The sequence below is a fragment of the Sminthopsis crassicaudata genome, chromosome 2 (assembly GCF_048593235.1).
Source record: "Sminthopsis crassicaudata isolate SCR6 chromosome 2, ASM4859323v1, whole genome shotgun sequence".
In the NCBI taxonomy this organism is placed as follows: domain Eukaryota; kingdom Metazoa; phylum Chordata; class Mammalia; order Dasyuromorphia; family Dasyuridae; genus Sminthopsis; species Sminthopsis crassicaudata.
The window spans coordinates 451,975,533-451,991,276 of NC_133618.1; the positions used below are offsets into that span (position 1 = coordinate 451,975,533).

General features: G+C 35.7%; 1 protein-coding gene across 8 annotated transcripts in view; it reads right to left on the reverse strand.

Moving 5' to 3' along the window:
• Positions 1–2,486: 2,486 nt before the first annotated feature.
• TPX2 (TPX2 microtubule nucleation factor) overlaps positions 2,487–15,744 on the reverse strand; it is a 71,165-nt gene continuing 57,907 nt past the window's right edge. For 7 of the 8 annotated variants that reach the window (XM_074292793.1, XM_074292790.1, XM_074292797.1 and 4 more), the window contains 5 exons: positions 14,343–14,522; positions 10,171–10,317; positions 9,293–9,404; positions 5,589–5,776; positions 2,487–2,943 (listed from right to left, as the gene is read on the reverse strand). In XM_074292793.1, coding sequence (XP_074148894.1) covers positions 2,833–2,943; positions 5,589–5,776; positions 9,293–9,404; positions 10,171–10,317; positions 14,343–14,522 — 738 coding nt within the window. In that variant the 3' untranslated portion in view covers positions 2,487–2,832. The remainder of the gene's footprint in view (positions 2,944–5,588; positions 5,777–9,292; positions 9,405–10,170; positions 10,318–14,342; positions 14,523–15,744) is intronic. The other variant, XM_074292798.1, reaches the window with a different exon arrangement.

Genomic DNA, 15,744 nt, shown 5'->3' on the forward strand with positions numbered 1-15,744 from the left:
ATACCCAGCAAATTAGCAAAGATGGACAAAAGATTGAAATAGTCTACATATAATTTTTTCAGCTTTTCCAACTGATCTTCACTAATCCTTAATTTCTAGTTCTTTGCCACCACAAAAAAGGGACTTTTCCACTTTGATTTTTTTTGGAGGTACAAGCCTGGGGAAAAGGGCACATAAAAATCAATAACTTTAAAGTCACAGTGCCAAATTTCTTTTCAGAATAACTAGACCAATTCAGAGATCTTACCAATAAGACATTAATGTACCAGTTTTTTGGCAGCTCCTCCCAACTTTTATTATTTTACTTTTTTGTCACCTTTGCCAATCTGATGGGTATGAAGTGGAATATTAAAATTGTTTAATGTTCATTTCTCTAACAATTAACAACTGGAACATTATTTCACATGGCTACAGGTAGCTTAAGATTTTTTTTTCCTTAAAGAACTGTTCATATCCTTTGACAAACAAGAGGGAATGGCTCTTCCTAAAATTTGAACCAAGTTCCTTATAAATCTTATGGGATTTGACAGAAAAGCTTCCTTCAAAGACTTTTCTCCAAATTAACCATCTCCCCAATTCTCTTGGGAGGACTTTTTAGTTTTGATAGCCACAAACTGAACACAAAAGTAGGATACTCATCAATTGTGAAATAGCTAAACAGACTGCAGTATAAAAATGAAATGATTTTAGATATAATCAATATTAAGAATTAAAAGAAAGATTGGAAGACTTACGTGAAGATGCAGAGTGAAGTAAGCAGAGCAAGGAAAATTATATATACAATGACTAAAATAACATGAGTAGAACAAACAAGAAAATAAAACTGAATACTGTGTGATTAAAATAACCAAGTTTGGACAAGACAACACATCTCTTTCTCTTAACTGCAGGATGATTAAAAATTACTGTCAATAACTGTAGATTACAGTAACAAATTACTGCCAAAAGCAGTCTACTTATTTGTTGATTTTGCTCAGGAAGTTTCCCGTCTTTTAAAATCTTTATTACAAGAGATTTAAACTGGACAGTAGAAAATAAAAGCCACAAATTATTAAATATTTAAAATAAAAAAAGGGCATGGACTTGATGGAGCCAATTTGGAAATGAGCCTCTTCAAACTAAATTAGCCAGTTCTTGGTGAAATGTAGTCCAACACTAATCCCATATTTAGTAGGATTCAAAGTTGATGCTCTGTTGCCGTAGCTTCAAGAATTCTGGGTTATCTATATGTCATAATGAGGAGGAGGCTGATCTATTATTTTGGAGGGGAAAACTGTTCTTATGAAATATTTCTTCACAAGTACTAACTATATACCAGGGGCACCCCATAGAACCCAGAGTTTGGACAACAATATAATCAATTTTCTGATCAGTCCATCCTATTCTTCTTTCCTATTAGGCTTTTGGCAACTTTCAGAGGCATATTGTGAGTTATGTACCCAAAATGGCTCTTGAATCATATTGTGCTCAAGTCAATCTATTCCCAGAAACATCAAGCTGCAAGGTCTACAACCTGTATAACACCCAAAACAGTACGCACAAGCACAAACAATTTATTGAATCTTAACCTATTAGAAAACCTTATGTTTGGCATGGATTAATAACTAGTTTTCTTATAACTAGTTATCAGTGCAACTGATCACCAATAAAGAACTAGCATAAGTAATTTTTTCTTTAGTATAAATAACCCAAACTATTTTCAGAGTTTCCCTGGATCCAGTTACCAAGAAGAATAGACTTCTACTGAAATCTCGTAAATTCTTTCTGAAATACAAACTGGAAGTGTTTAAACAAATTTATTTCAGGGGTATGCAAATTGTGACTCAATATAAATTATTAGCTATTCAAAAGTGGAATAAGATCCCCATTTCAGAATGCTTAAAATAAAGGTGGGAAAACCACCTTTTGGTAATCTTGTAGATGGGATTATTCTATAAGGTATGGATGGCAGCTGGATTAAAGGATTTCCCTAGTTCCTTCCAACTCTTCTTAACAGAGATTTTATTGTTCTATTCAGTGTTTTTTTCACCTCCTCTCCTCTCCCTTTCCCCAGCCAGATTCTGGCTTGTTAGAAACACCAAAGGAAATGTGTGTTTGGGGTTGTAGGGGATGGTTTGGGGAAATAGGAGAAAAAAAAGATACAAAGTTCATATCCATTAAATGTTTCTTAACATAGCTCTGGCAAAGATGTGGTACATGAGCTTTAAGTGATGGCAACAATAAAGTTTTCTGGAACATCTGTGAATTTAATTTATCCATGTGGTCTTATCACTTATTAGTATAAATAAAGATTTGCTTAGGCTAGTTTTCTCTCTCTTAGCAACTGAAAGCTAAGAGTTCATGATTAATTACTTATCTCTAGAGCCAACCCTACTCTCCTAAAAGAAAGCAAAAATTGAGAAGAGAAAGGTGAGAGAATGAAAAAAAGGAAAACAGTTAAGACAGAGATCCTCACTTCCAATTATGACTTAAGTGCTGAGTCTCTAAATTTAAGTATCTTTATTTCTTATTTTAAAAAAAGAATGGGCTAATAGGTTACACTATGCTGATATTTGTATTAGAAGAATTAAGACCCATATTAACGACCAATCTGTAATGAAAGGAAGCAACTATGTGGCTAGATTGGGCAAAATCCATTATGGACATCATAATGGTTTCCTTGAATTAATTACAAAGTCTGAAAGTCTTCAAGAGTGAAACACAATTAAGACAGTTGGTAGAAATGTGTCCGACATGCCCAGTGATAAAGCATGAAAAGACTCTTGACTTGTAGTAGACTGTGCCTCCACCTCCCACGTGGAAAGAGCACATGCAAACACAGGAAGCTGCAGCTTAACACTGGAATCTGGTAGAAAACTTGGGAGATACCGGTAAGGTCAAGGGCTGATCGCTGGGCTTCACTTGTACACTCTGGTATTTGCGGATAGGATTTGCTTTATGTACCTATAGAGGATACAAAAGAAAGAAATAACAATCATCTATTGTGGAAATGTCATTCAGTTTCCAACTTTCTTTATGTAGCTTAATGGACAGTTGGGCTAAAAGAAAAAAAATTCATTTCACCCCAATTTCAAACCATTTCAGACTAAATCATTCCTTATGTATAAATGGATGACAAGTATGGCATTCTCCCTTTACCAAAAAGGAGTCATTAAATAAACTACAAAGCATTAGAAACTGCATAAGTAGAGTAACAAAATCATTTTGGGAGAGGATATAGAGGAAAGTGAATGGGCACTCTTGTTACCCAACATTGGGTTAGGTGCTTATTATAAGGGATAAGAGAAAAAATATAAATCATTTTCCTATTGCTCCTGGAGCTTAAAGTCTAGTTAGGTGAATATGAAACAATAGCAAACAAAATAACACAGCCTATGAAAAACTGCTAAATCCAATAGTAGAGACTCATGCACTGTAAAATCAATTTCACTAAAATAATCCAAGGATTTGGAACTACAGAAAGACCTTCAAGACTATGTAGGCCAACTTCTAATTCCACAAGTGAAGAAGCTGAGGAACAGAGACGGGAAACATTACACAAATTACCCACATAATAAGTGGCAGAGTCAGAGCTTGAATTCAGGTCCTGACTCCACATGTGGTCTTCTTTCTGCTATTCCCACATTATCTCCCCAAATCTGTTAAAGTTCTAGTAGTAAGATGTAGTAAAGAGCCACATAAGCTGCTAAAAATCCATTATCAATGGAAGGACTGATGAGGCTAAATAGCCATTAATCAACTATGGTCAGCATTGAATGAAGCAATGGGCATTCAAAGAAAAAGTTCATAAAGTCAAGGAAGGCTAATTGCTCAAGCATGATCAGAAACTGCATAGGATTACAGGAAGGCAAACAGACCTACTGTGAGGGATTTGGATTTGAATTTCAGCTCCCACAATGAACTATTTGTTTGGCCATCCTTGAGAAAATCCCTGAACTTCTCATTTGTTAGTTCATTATTTGTTAAGGGATAAAAAGTACCAAAGTTGTGAAAAAAGCACTTATCTTTGAGTGCTATAATATATGAGTTATTATTTCCAGTGCCATGGCTTCAGGAAGAGAGAGGCTAAGAAGGACAAGTCAGAAGGACAAGCCTTGCTTACTCTAGATGAGAGTACCCACATCTTTACCTGGTGCACACTAAGGCAAGAAAACAGACCTGAAGATGGAATATTAAAGGGAAAAGATGGTGCAGTGGAGAGACCACTGGATTTGGAATCAGCAAAATCTGAGTTTATATTTGGCATCAGACACTAACTGTGTGATACCCTGAGTAGGACATTTAACCCCTATTTGCCTCAGTTATTCATCTGTATAATAGACACACATTGGAGAAAGAAATTATAAACTATTCCAGGATCTCTGCCAAGAAAACCCCATGGGCAAAATCCATGGGGTCACATTGAGTCAGACATGAATAAACAACAATAGGGAGAGTTTTGCCTAACTATAGCTATGGGCACAAGGTAGGAAGCAGAGGGAAAGAGAGTTAGCTAGTAATCTATAAACCAAAACATAGTATCATATTTGTCTTCACGGATAATTTTGGTATTTTTCAAACACATTGTGCCAAATCTAAGTAACAACAATATTTTTATAACATTTTAAAATTTAATATGCTTTCCTTACAATTGTCCTAAATCATATACCACTATTCCTATTCTCTAAGACCTATTTGGGATGTCAAGATAGGAAGAAGACTGTCCACCAGAAGGGGTATTCTTCTCCCCATCCAGTACCACCCCAAATCCAGCACAAGCTGCCTGTTAATACAGCAAGAAGGGATGGATTTGCTTTCAACTCTTTTCTTTCCACTGAAGGAACAATCAGGTTTCACCATTCTTTCTGCCACAGCCTCTTAAAGATCCCTACGCCATCTGCCTTGCTCCTATCTCTTACACACCTCAGCACATCCACCTACCTACTGACACATAACCTAAGGATCCCAGAATCTTGCCAATTGCCCATCCTTGCCCTTTTGGAACTTCTGGGCCTCTCCATTCAATATAGAGTTGAACTTAACTTTGTGAACTCCAAGAAGGCAAAAACCACCTCAATTTTTCTATTTTTATTCCTAAAGTTTAGCATGATGATTGGAGAATTGTGTTAAGTGTGCTTGGAATAAGGCTTAATAAATGCTTTTTCATTCATATACAGATAAAGAAAATGGAGTTCTAAGAAGATAAGTAATTTGCTCAGGGTCACCAAGACCCAAGTCTCATAATGCTAACACCAATGGAGATTCTGTACCATACCACAGGTGAGGAAGAGAACTAATTAACACTACTTAGACCAGACAGATTAAGAAATGCAAAAATTTTTATAATTTTACTCTGAAATAATATATATTTTTTATTCCGCTCTATTTAAAATATCATCTGATGCAAGTTAGCCCTTTGAGGGACTCTTAAAATCCCATCCTTAAGTATCCAGTAACTTGTTCCAATCAAAGATTTGCTTATTTGCTCTAAAACATATGCCAGAGAGCAATCCAACTGGCATTGCTAGCAGAAAACAGCAATGTGAAACTGAGGCTCCCCCAACAAGACTGAGACAAATTAGAACTAATTCAAGAAATTATTCAGTTACCAGTTCTTGCCGCAGTTTAGCTAGTTCTTCTTTCTTCTGCTCTTCTTCCCGCTGCCTGGCTTCCTCAAGCTTCTGGGCTTTCTGTGCTTCAATCTCAGCTATTTGTTTCTCAAATTCCTGTCGTTCTCTGGCTCTCCTTTCTGTAGCCAGCTGAAAAGGTTCCTGAACTATGGAACCAGAAAGGTCCTCTGAGTATGGAGATAGACAAAGAGAATCTTTATAGAGCTAGACACAATCATAAACAAATTTGCATGGAAAAAAAGAGTAATAAGAGCATGTTGAAAAGAAAACAAATAAAAGGAACCCTGTACACACTTTAAAATATATTACAAAGAGATTATCAAAACTACTAGTAGACAAAAAAAAAAGATATAGATGAATACAATTGAATGGATTCACAATATGTACAAAAGATTGGCAATTGAAAATTGTATTTAGAAAATAGTAATTGAGGAAAAGATAAAACCACATCTTATATAAAATAATCTCTGAATTCCAGCAGGATGAGATATAAACAACAACAAAAAAAACCCTTTGATCTCAACTATGAAAAGTAGACAAATTTCATTCAAGTCAACATACAGAAGAAATTAATGGATTCAGGACAGATGTGTTTGACTGTGATGAGAGATTTAAAATTTTCTACTTGACTAAAAATAATAGCTTGGAAAATGTTTATTGCAAGTATGACATAATGAGGATGTATTTTGATGGAAGTGGATATCTTCAACATAGAGAAGAGCTAATCCAATTCCAATTGATCAATGACGGACAGAATCAGCTACATCCAGAAAAGGAACACTGGGAAATGAGTGTAAACTGCTTGCATTTTTTGTTTTTCTCCCCAGATTATTTTTACCTTCTGAATACAATTCTTCCTTTGCAACAACAACAAAATTCGGTTCTGCACATATATATTGTACCTAGGATATACTATAAGATATTTAATATATATGGGAATGCCTGCCATCCAGGGGAGGGGGTGGAGGGAAGGAGGGGAAAAACTCAGAACAGAAGGGAGTACAAGGGACAATGTTGTAAAAAATTACCTATGCATATGTATGTCAAAAAAAAAGTTATAATTATAAAATTAATAAAAAAAATAAAAAATAAGGAAAGTATGACATAAAAAACTTCATTTTAGATATTTTCAACCTGTTAATAGAAACTATTAAAAAGTAACATAATTTTCAAAAATTGGCAGAAATTGCTAATAACCATTTGAAAAAATGCTTAACTTTCCTAAGAAAAAATATAAATCAAGAAATCATTTCATATCTATCAAATTGGTAAAAAGAGATAAAAGCAACTAAACACTAAAAAGACAATGGCAAAACAGGAGTGATTATTCCCTGCCAGTGGAATTAAAAATTGGTATAATCTTTCTAGAAAAAAAAAAGAGGTAATAAAGGTTACAAAATCTAAGTACACAATTGAACCCCAAAATTCTTTTATTAGGAAAGTACAAGTATCATCAAAACAAAATAAAAAAGGTGTTTGTTCCAAAGATTTTCACTTAAGTATTATGTGAAATTGCAAAAGACTTAAAACAATATAATTGTGACCAACAGAGGAATAATTAAGTTAATTGTGGCATACTCATGCAGTGAAAAGTCATGAAACAATAATGATGTACAAAGATGAAACCTACAAAGAAATCTGAAAAGACTTATACAAAGTAAAAAGCAGAACCTGACAATTGGATTATATGCCAATTTCAATTATCTATAAAAGTGAATATGAATAAATAAGAGAATACAGACTCAGAGGAAAAAACTGAAAGTGTTCTGATGCTTTACGCATAGAAGCCTCTATTGATATTTTAACAGTCTAAGAAGTTAATAGCACTTACCTCACAGGATTGTTGTGAGGATCAAATGAAATAATGTATGTAAAATACAATAAAAATGAGTTACTACTTCTTTCCTATGGACTCATGCTGCATTATGGCTGGGCAGCATTTATCTATTTGGACTTACAAGTGCTAACTTGCAGAAAAATTAGACTAAACTGGGCTTGAATGCATAGAGATAGGAGTGGGGTGGAGAATAATATTTTTTTACATTTTTGATCTCCAGGATTTGACATAATTGCTTTGCTAACAACTAAAAAAAAAAAAAAAAAAAAAAAAAAAAAATTTCCTGAGGCTGGGGTTGTGATTTGCCCAGGGTCACACAGTTAGGACGGTCTGAGATCAGATTTGAACTCGGGCCTCCTGAATTCAGGGCTGGTGCTCTATCCACTGCGCCACCTAGCTGCCCCTAGCAAAAATTTACAAAAACTATTTTAATGATATATGGTTTACTCTTAAATTCTCTACTATCTGATAAGCTTGCAATACTCAAAGATTGAATATTTCACCCCAAATTTGTCAAAAATTTTCCTAAATGGGTTTTTGCATTTTTATGCCTTATTAAATTTGGAATATTAGAGATCAGAGCAGCTAAAATAGAGTGCCAAGTCTGGAGTCAGGAAGACTTGAGTTAAAATTCAACCTTAGCTATTTACTAGTATGAACATAGGCAAGTCATTTAATCCTGTCTGCTTCAGTTTCCTCATCAGTAAAAATGAGCTTGAGAAGCAAATGACAAGCCACTGAGGTGTCATTGTCAAGAAAACCCCAAGTAGATACATGTAGAATCAGACATGACTAAAAAAGACTGAATGACAAATACTAGAGACTATTTTAGCTCTATAAGAATGGACTACTTTACAATGCTTCAGGTCATCTTTTCAAACAGATATCCTCATATAGTACCATAAATATAAATTAGGTTGAATGTGAATAGACCTCAAAATATTTCCTGCAAGTTAAAAAAAAAACAAACTTTAATTCTTGATATCAGCTGATTTTATCTTTTGCTTCTTACAAAAAAAAAAAAAAAGAAGAAGAAGAAGAAGAAAAAACAGAGAGGAGAATATCAGTACAACTAAAAGGTCAAAAGCTGTATTTAGAATGAGGATTTCCAGGTCAATGGGATTTAGGATTAAAAGAAAATTTAGAAAGACTAGTTTAACCTGCTCCTCCATCTACAAATAAGGAAACTAAGATCCACCGAACTTAAGTGACTTGGCTAAGTCAACAGAAGAAGCCAAGGCAGAATCTGAACCATTCCCTATTATGCTGTCAGGCAATGGCAATGGCAGATAGACCAATAATCATCTGCAGATATACACTAAGAAATTCAGGGCTATACAATGCTTGATTTAAAAAAAAAAAAAAAAAAAAAGTCAGAGCCAGAAAGGCCCTTGGAAAAGAAGAGAAGCTGGTTCTCAGAACCTAGGGATCCCAACCAGGCAAGCACTCAGAAAACCATTCACATCACAATTTCATTAAAGCAATTCTATTTGCTTCAGATATCCTGAAGAGGACATCTAGAATCCTAATCCTAGGAGAGGTTATTATTGCCCTCACCTATATGATACTCTACAGCTGCTCTTCCCATTGACCCAAACTCTTGTTTCCAGACACATTTTGCCTCTCAAAACTAAACACAGTGACCAAATTCCCTAGAGGGCAAAGGAAGAAACTCACCCATTCTCCAAAAACACCTGCTTTTTTTGGTGGCACATTATGATCCCAACACAACTGACTAAGCTGAACTTAAAAATCTCTACAATTTCCTGAGCCCTGGGAATTAGCCGTAGTGCAGCTTCCTTAATCACCAACCCAAGCACTCTGGAAGTGTACACAATAATCCCACCTGATGCTGGTTTTTTTTCCTTTTTGGGGACAAAGGGCTCCTGATGGATGACAGTGTTTGGACGAGCTTTGAAGCAAGCTGCTTCTTTTTGCTGCTTTAAATCTTCTTCAAGCTTTAGAAAATAAAGAAGAAAAAAAAAAAAGTCAACTACACAGAAGTTGGATACAATTCTCCAGCTCAATCTCCACTAGTAAAGGAAATTCTCTACCTTAAGGGGAGATTATAGAAACTGATTTAAACATGTATAGACAATAGGCAACTTAAATATGCACATCACAAAATAAAAAAACACCCAAATTGGACATTCTGCTAGAAAACATCTCCCAGTGGTAGGAATTCAACCAGTTCTTGGAAAGTAGAATTCTTTGATGCAGGAGAAGGGATTTCCTACACAAAGGATCAGGTCATAGTTTCCTTTAGATAGAGGCTCTAAACAACTTGTGAAAACAATGGGAGATTTAGGGCTTCTCAACTTTTTCTAGATAAGCCAAGGACTCAGATCTCAAATAAGGAAATATTTAATACATAACTGATTCACCATTTTCACATTATCTACTATTTTAAAAAGTTACTTATAGCACATTCTATTGAGAAAGCATTCCTACTATCCATACTCCGCTCTTCAATATACCAATATAACAGAGTATGACAACTAGGTTTACAAAGTTCTAGAATGTGAAAAAAAAAACAGTTAACAAATGATTAAAGTTCTTAAAGATATTGTCCCCTTCAAGGAAATCTAATAAACTATGACATGTCCCAGTTAATTGCTAGGATATGATACTTTCCGAAATATAATCTTGATGTCAACTTTCAAGACAGACTTCCAGTCTATCTGTTCTTAGTAACTTCTCGAATGCTCTCCCTTTTGTCCCCACCTGCTGCTTCCAGGTCTGAGCCTTAAGAGCTCCTCTCTCATCTGTCTGTAGGTGGAAAGGTTCAAGCTGGGTTGGATTCTTCACTTTCTTCTCTGGAAGACTGATAGTGTCAAAGTGAGGCAGGGGATGTGCCTTGAATTTAGGTACCTGATCCCAACAAAAAGGAAAAGACAAAAGCAAGTGAGTACAAAATACAATTTACCAAAAGACATAGATGGGCCCTTAGAGCTCCAATCTCAAATATGCCCAGCCAAATTGATCAAGGATTGATTGTCATCAGTGATTACTACTGACAGCAATATGATCTGTTCAAATTATAACCCACAATTTCTTCACCACACACAGAGACAGATCAATGAAGTCTTCTGAAGTCTCTCCCATAGGCCAAGGCTCTGACCCACAAGCACTTAAATTTTCTTTTTTTTTTTAAATTATTATAGCTTTTAAGAAATAGACCGGTAGATCAGTGGAACAGATTAGATACAAAGGACAAAAAAGGGTACATCTATAAGCAATCTAATCTTTGACAAACCCAAAGATACCAACATTAGGGACAAAAATTCATTATTCGGAAGAAACTGTTGGGAAAACTGGAAATTAGTATGGCAGAAATTAGATATGGATTCACACTTAACACCATATACCAAGATAAGATCAAAATGGATCCATGATTTAGGCATAAAGAGGGAGATAATAAATAGATTAGAGGAACAGAGGATAATCTACCTCTCAGACTTGTGGAGGAGGAAGGAATTTATGACCAGAGGAGAACTAGAGATCATTATTGATCACAAAATAGAAGATTTTGATTACATCAAACTAAAAAGTTTCTGTACAAACAATACTAATGCAAACAAGATTAGAAGGGAAGTAACAAATTGGGAAAATATTTTTAAAAACAAAGGTTCTGACAAAGGTCTCATTTCCAAAATATATAGAGAACTGACCATAATTTATAAGAAACCGAACCATTCTCCAATTGATAAATGGTCAAAGGATATGAACAGACAATTCTCAGAGGAAGAAATTGAAACTATATCCACTCACATGAAAGAGTGTTCCAAATCACTACTGATCAGAGAAATGCAAATTAAGACCACTCTGAGATACCACTACACACCTGTCAGATTGGCTAAGATGACAGGAACAAATAATGATGAATGTTGGAGGGGATGTGGGGAAACTGGGACACTAATACATTGCTGGTGGAGTTGCGAAAGAATCCAGCCATTCTGGAGAGCAATCTGGAATTATGCCCAAAAGGTTATCAAACTGTGCATACCCTTTGACCCAGCAGTGCTACTACTGGGATTATATCCCAAAGAAATACTAAAGAGCGGAAAGAGACATATATGTGCCAAAATGTTTGTGGCAGCTCTTTTTGTTGTAGCTAGAAACTGGAAGATGAATGGATGTCCATCAGTTGGAGAATGGTTGGGTAAATTGTGGTATATGAAGGTTATGGAATATTATTGCTCTGTAAGAAATGACCAGCAGGAGGAATACAGAGAGGCCTGGAGAGACTTAAATCAACTGATGCTGAGTGAAATGAGCAGAACCAGAAGATCACTGTACACTTCAACAACAATACTGTATGAGGATGTATTCTGATGGAAGTGGAAATCTTCAACATAAAGAAGATCCAACTCACTTCCAGTTGATCAATGATGGACAGAGGTAGCTACACCCAGAGAAGAAACACTGGGAAGTGAATGTAAATTGTTAGCACTAATATCTGTCTGCCCAGGTTGCATGTACCTTCGGATTCTAATGTTTATTGTGCAACAAGAAAATGATATTCACACACATGTATTGTACCTAGACTATATTGTAACACATGTAAAATGTATGGTATTGCCTGTCGTCGGGGGGAGGGAATAGAGGGAGGGGGGGTAATTTGGAAAAATGAATACAAGGGATAATATTATAAAAAAAATATATATAATAAAAAAAATTTAAAAAAAAAATATTATAGCTTTTTATTAACAGAACCTATGCATGGGTAATTTTTCAACACTGATCCTTTCGAACACTTTTGTTCCAACTTTTCCCTTCCTTCCCTCCACCCCCCCCTAGACGACAGGCAGTCTCATATATGTTAAAGTATATCTTAGATACAATATATGTGTGCAGATCCATACAATTCTCTTGTTACACAAGAAAAATTGGGTTTAGAAAGATAAAAATAGCCTGGGAAGAAAAACAAAAATGCAAGCAAACAACAACAGACAGAGTGTAAATGCTATGTTGTGGTCCACACTCACTTCCCAGTGTTCTTTTGCTAGGTGTAGCTAATTCTGAAGAACTTAAATTTTTAAACAAGGCCATAATCAAGCTGAACACTGGAGGGATGGTTTTTCTTGAGGTACCAAAATCTTTCTGTATGACCTAATCCTGTGTATACACAAAGTCCTCATTCTACATCAAGGTGGGAAGCAAATATTCAGCAACAGAAATCTCTCCCATTGAGTTGGGATTTCTAGTTTCTAAATGATATCAAGGATGGGTCCAAAAGCAATTATTCACAACATGCCACATCTACATTTCTAACTCCTAAGCTTTTCCTGCTACTTAAAAATCCCAGTGATCAAAAGAATCTAAAGGGCCAGACAGTTCTCACTTAATGTAAATGCACCATTTCACAGACTTCCCCACCTGCCTTTTCATGGGGCTCTGCATGGTTAGGCCCAGTCAGCATGGTCTGACTCATAATGGAACCCGTAAGTGAGGCTGCAGCAATCTACTAGAGCCAGAATCTACATAGATGCAAGGCTCTGCAACTGCCCACAGGGGAGTCAAATTTGTATGAGAGAACTCTAAATTTCTAAGGGTTTAGAGAAGGGAGGCAAGTCAAGATATCAAATGCAGCAAGATCTAGTACAGGGATTCCTAACTTTTTCTGTGTCATGGATTGGAGAGTCTGGTAAAGTCTATGGACCCACTCTCAGAACTTAAAAATGTAATAAATAAATAAATTTTAAATGAGTAAATAAACAAGATTACAAAGTCCATGTTTTATTCAAGGTACCTATTAAGTATCTGACATTTGTCTAGTACTATGCTAGGCCTTCAAAATACAAAAAAACAAAAACAGTTCCTGCCTTAAAGCAATGTATATTGTTAGTAATTCACAATTCTATGGGTTTTAAAACGGTATGGGATGATCTGACTTCTCTACACCCAAGATTAAGCTTTAGTTACTTCAAGAGACATTTCAAGAATGACCCCCACAGCATTGATAATCAACAAAGGCATCTCTCAGATGCTTTGATGACACAATAAGGGGACCAGGGTTTAAGAAAGCCTTTGGAAGTCAAAGAAATCTACTTTTGGTTTCTAAGAACCTGCCTATAAAATGAGAAGTTGTCATCATGGATGAGGTTAGATGACTCTTCTCTAATAGAAAAGTTCTAAGGTATGAGCTAAAAAAAAAAAAAAAATGCATAGAACCTGCAGACAGCTGACTTTAGCTTATGATATAAAGAAGTTTCCTAACAATCAGAGTCATCCAAAAGTAGAATGGAGTGCTTTGGTGAGCAGGGGTTAAATGAGTATTGGTTAGAAATATTGTAGAGTTCATTAGATACTATATGGACTAGATATCCAACCTATTAAATCCCTTCTTATTTTGGATTCTGTGGTAAAGAGGTAAAACAGTCTAATCCTTTACTACATGAAGGAATTGTTTCTACAACATCTCATCAGGTCTTCACTGAGTCTTCCCTTCCTCCCCCTCAAATTAAGAGAGAATTGACTAGTTCTTTCAGCAGCCCATTCCACTGCTAGACAATTCTAATTGTGGGGGGAAAAAAAAAAAAAAATCTCTAATATTGAGTGGGTTGGCTTATTACAACTTTTACCCATCGGTCAAGTTTTCCCAAGATCCTTTCTTCCAAACAGTAATACTTCATGTGTGGAAGCTGTAATTATCACCCCTCTCTCCCAAGCCATTTTCTTCTCTACACTTTCCTAATTATCTAAACCAATACTTAGGATATATTCCTTGACAAATGACCATCTTGTTGTTATATCACATCACTGACCCTTATATTTTAAGGACTGAATGAAATCAAGAATAGGAAAATACTTAGACTTTAACAATGAAAGCTCCCACCTTTGACAGGTTTACTATATTCATCATTCAGTCTCAGTGCAAAATACCAAACAGCTACCTCTCCTTTTTGTAGTTCCTTTACTTTCTTCTCTTTTTGTAATTGTCGTTCTTTGTCCCGGGAATCAAAGGAGAAGGGGCAAATCTCCACAGTCCTCTGCTCTGGGATTCGGGGCTTAAAGGGTACCCCATAGTGTGGCACAGGGTGAGCTCTGATCACTGCTGGTTCTGGTTCTTCTTCCTAAGAAGAAAAAGTTCAGTCACAAATAGACCTCTTCCCTACCTGGAACTAAGAATGTTAAAGATGGGGGGCTAGGTCTAACCTACTAACTACCTACATAATATAATCAGAGGCAAGTCAATTATCCTCTCTTCATCTGTTTCCTCATGCAACAAATGGGAAATCACTTGCTAGCCTATGAAAAGGTCAGGGAGCTAGCTATAAAAGCTCCCTGGACTATATGAAGTTTGAGTAGAATAAAAGCACTCTATTAAATGAGCAATAAAGTTATTTATCTTATAGACAAGAAACATCACAATATTTTGGATCTTGCTGCATACTGTCTTCCAATTCAATTCACTGTAATGAGGAGTGGCTTTGCTTCACTTCACTGTCAAATCATACACAAATATATCTTTGGGTATACTGGATCACACACTTAGAGGAACTCAAAGGAGCCTTGGAGACTACCAAGCCCAATTCCTTCATTTTACCAATGAAGACAATGAGAATCAAAGTGGTTTGGGGATGTATCCTGGATGAAAATTTTTTTAAACTGTGGGTCACAACCTCAGATGAGGTCTTGTAACTGAATATGAGGATCATAAAATTATGATTTATTATCATTAAATGTTAATCTGTGTGCCTCTTTCATATACCTTTATACCCAGGGTCCTGTAACAATTTCTTAGGCAAAAAGTAGTTGCAAGTGGAAAAAGTGTAAGAAGTCCTGCCTTAGATACACTGTTAAGAAGTGTCTAAGGAAAGACTTGAATCCAGGGCTTCCTGACTCAAATGTCCACTATGCATGCTTCTTCTTCCAAAACAAGACTGAGACCATATAAATGGCTTTGGTTCAGAGTTAACAAGTATTTTAGTTACAAATGTGCCTTAAAAAAAAAAACACCTGTTTGATACTTGCTATAAAATTACCCTATCCAAAGAGATATTTATAGAAAATTCAGGAGAGGAAATAAGAAACTAGCCTGATCAATGACAGTTTACACATACTGATTTCATGAAACTTTGCCATGCAGTGCATCTGTTGGAATTCAAACCCTTGGGGCAAAAAGAGATCAGTCAGATGACACCCCTTTATGTGACTTTTAAGAGTCCACTGCTGCTTGGTAACAATCTATGTATACTCCAGAACAGTGTTTAGAGACCTAGGACATCATGTACCAAATATAGCATAATGGCCAATTTCAGGGGTTAATCTACCACATCTCTCTAAGTACCTTCT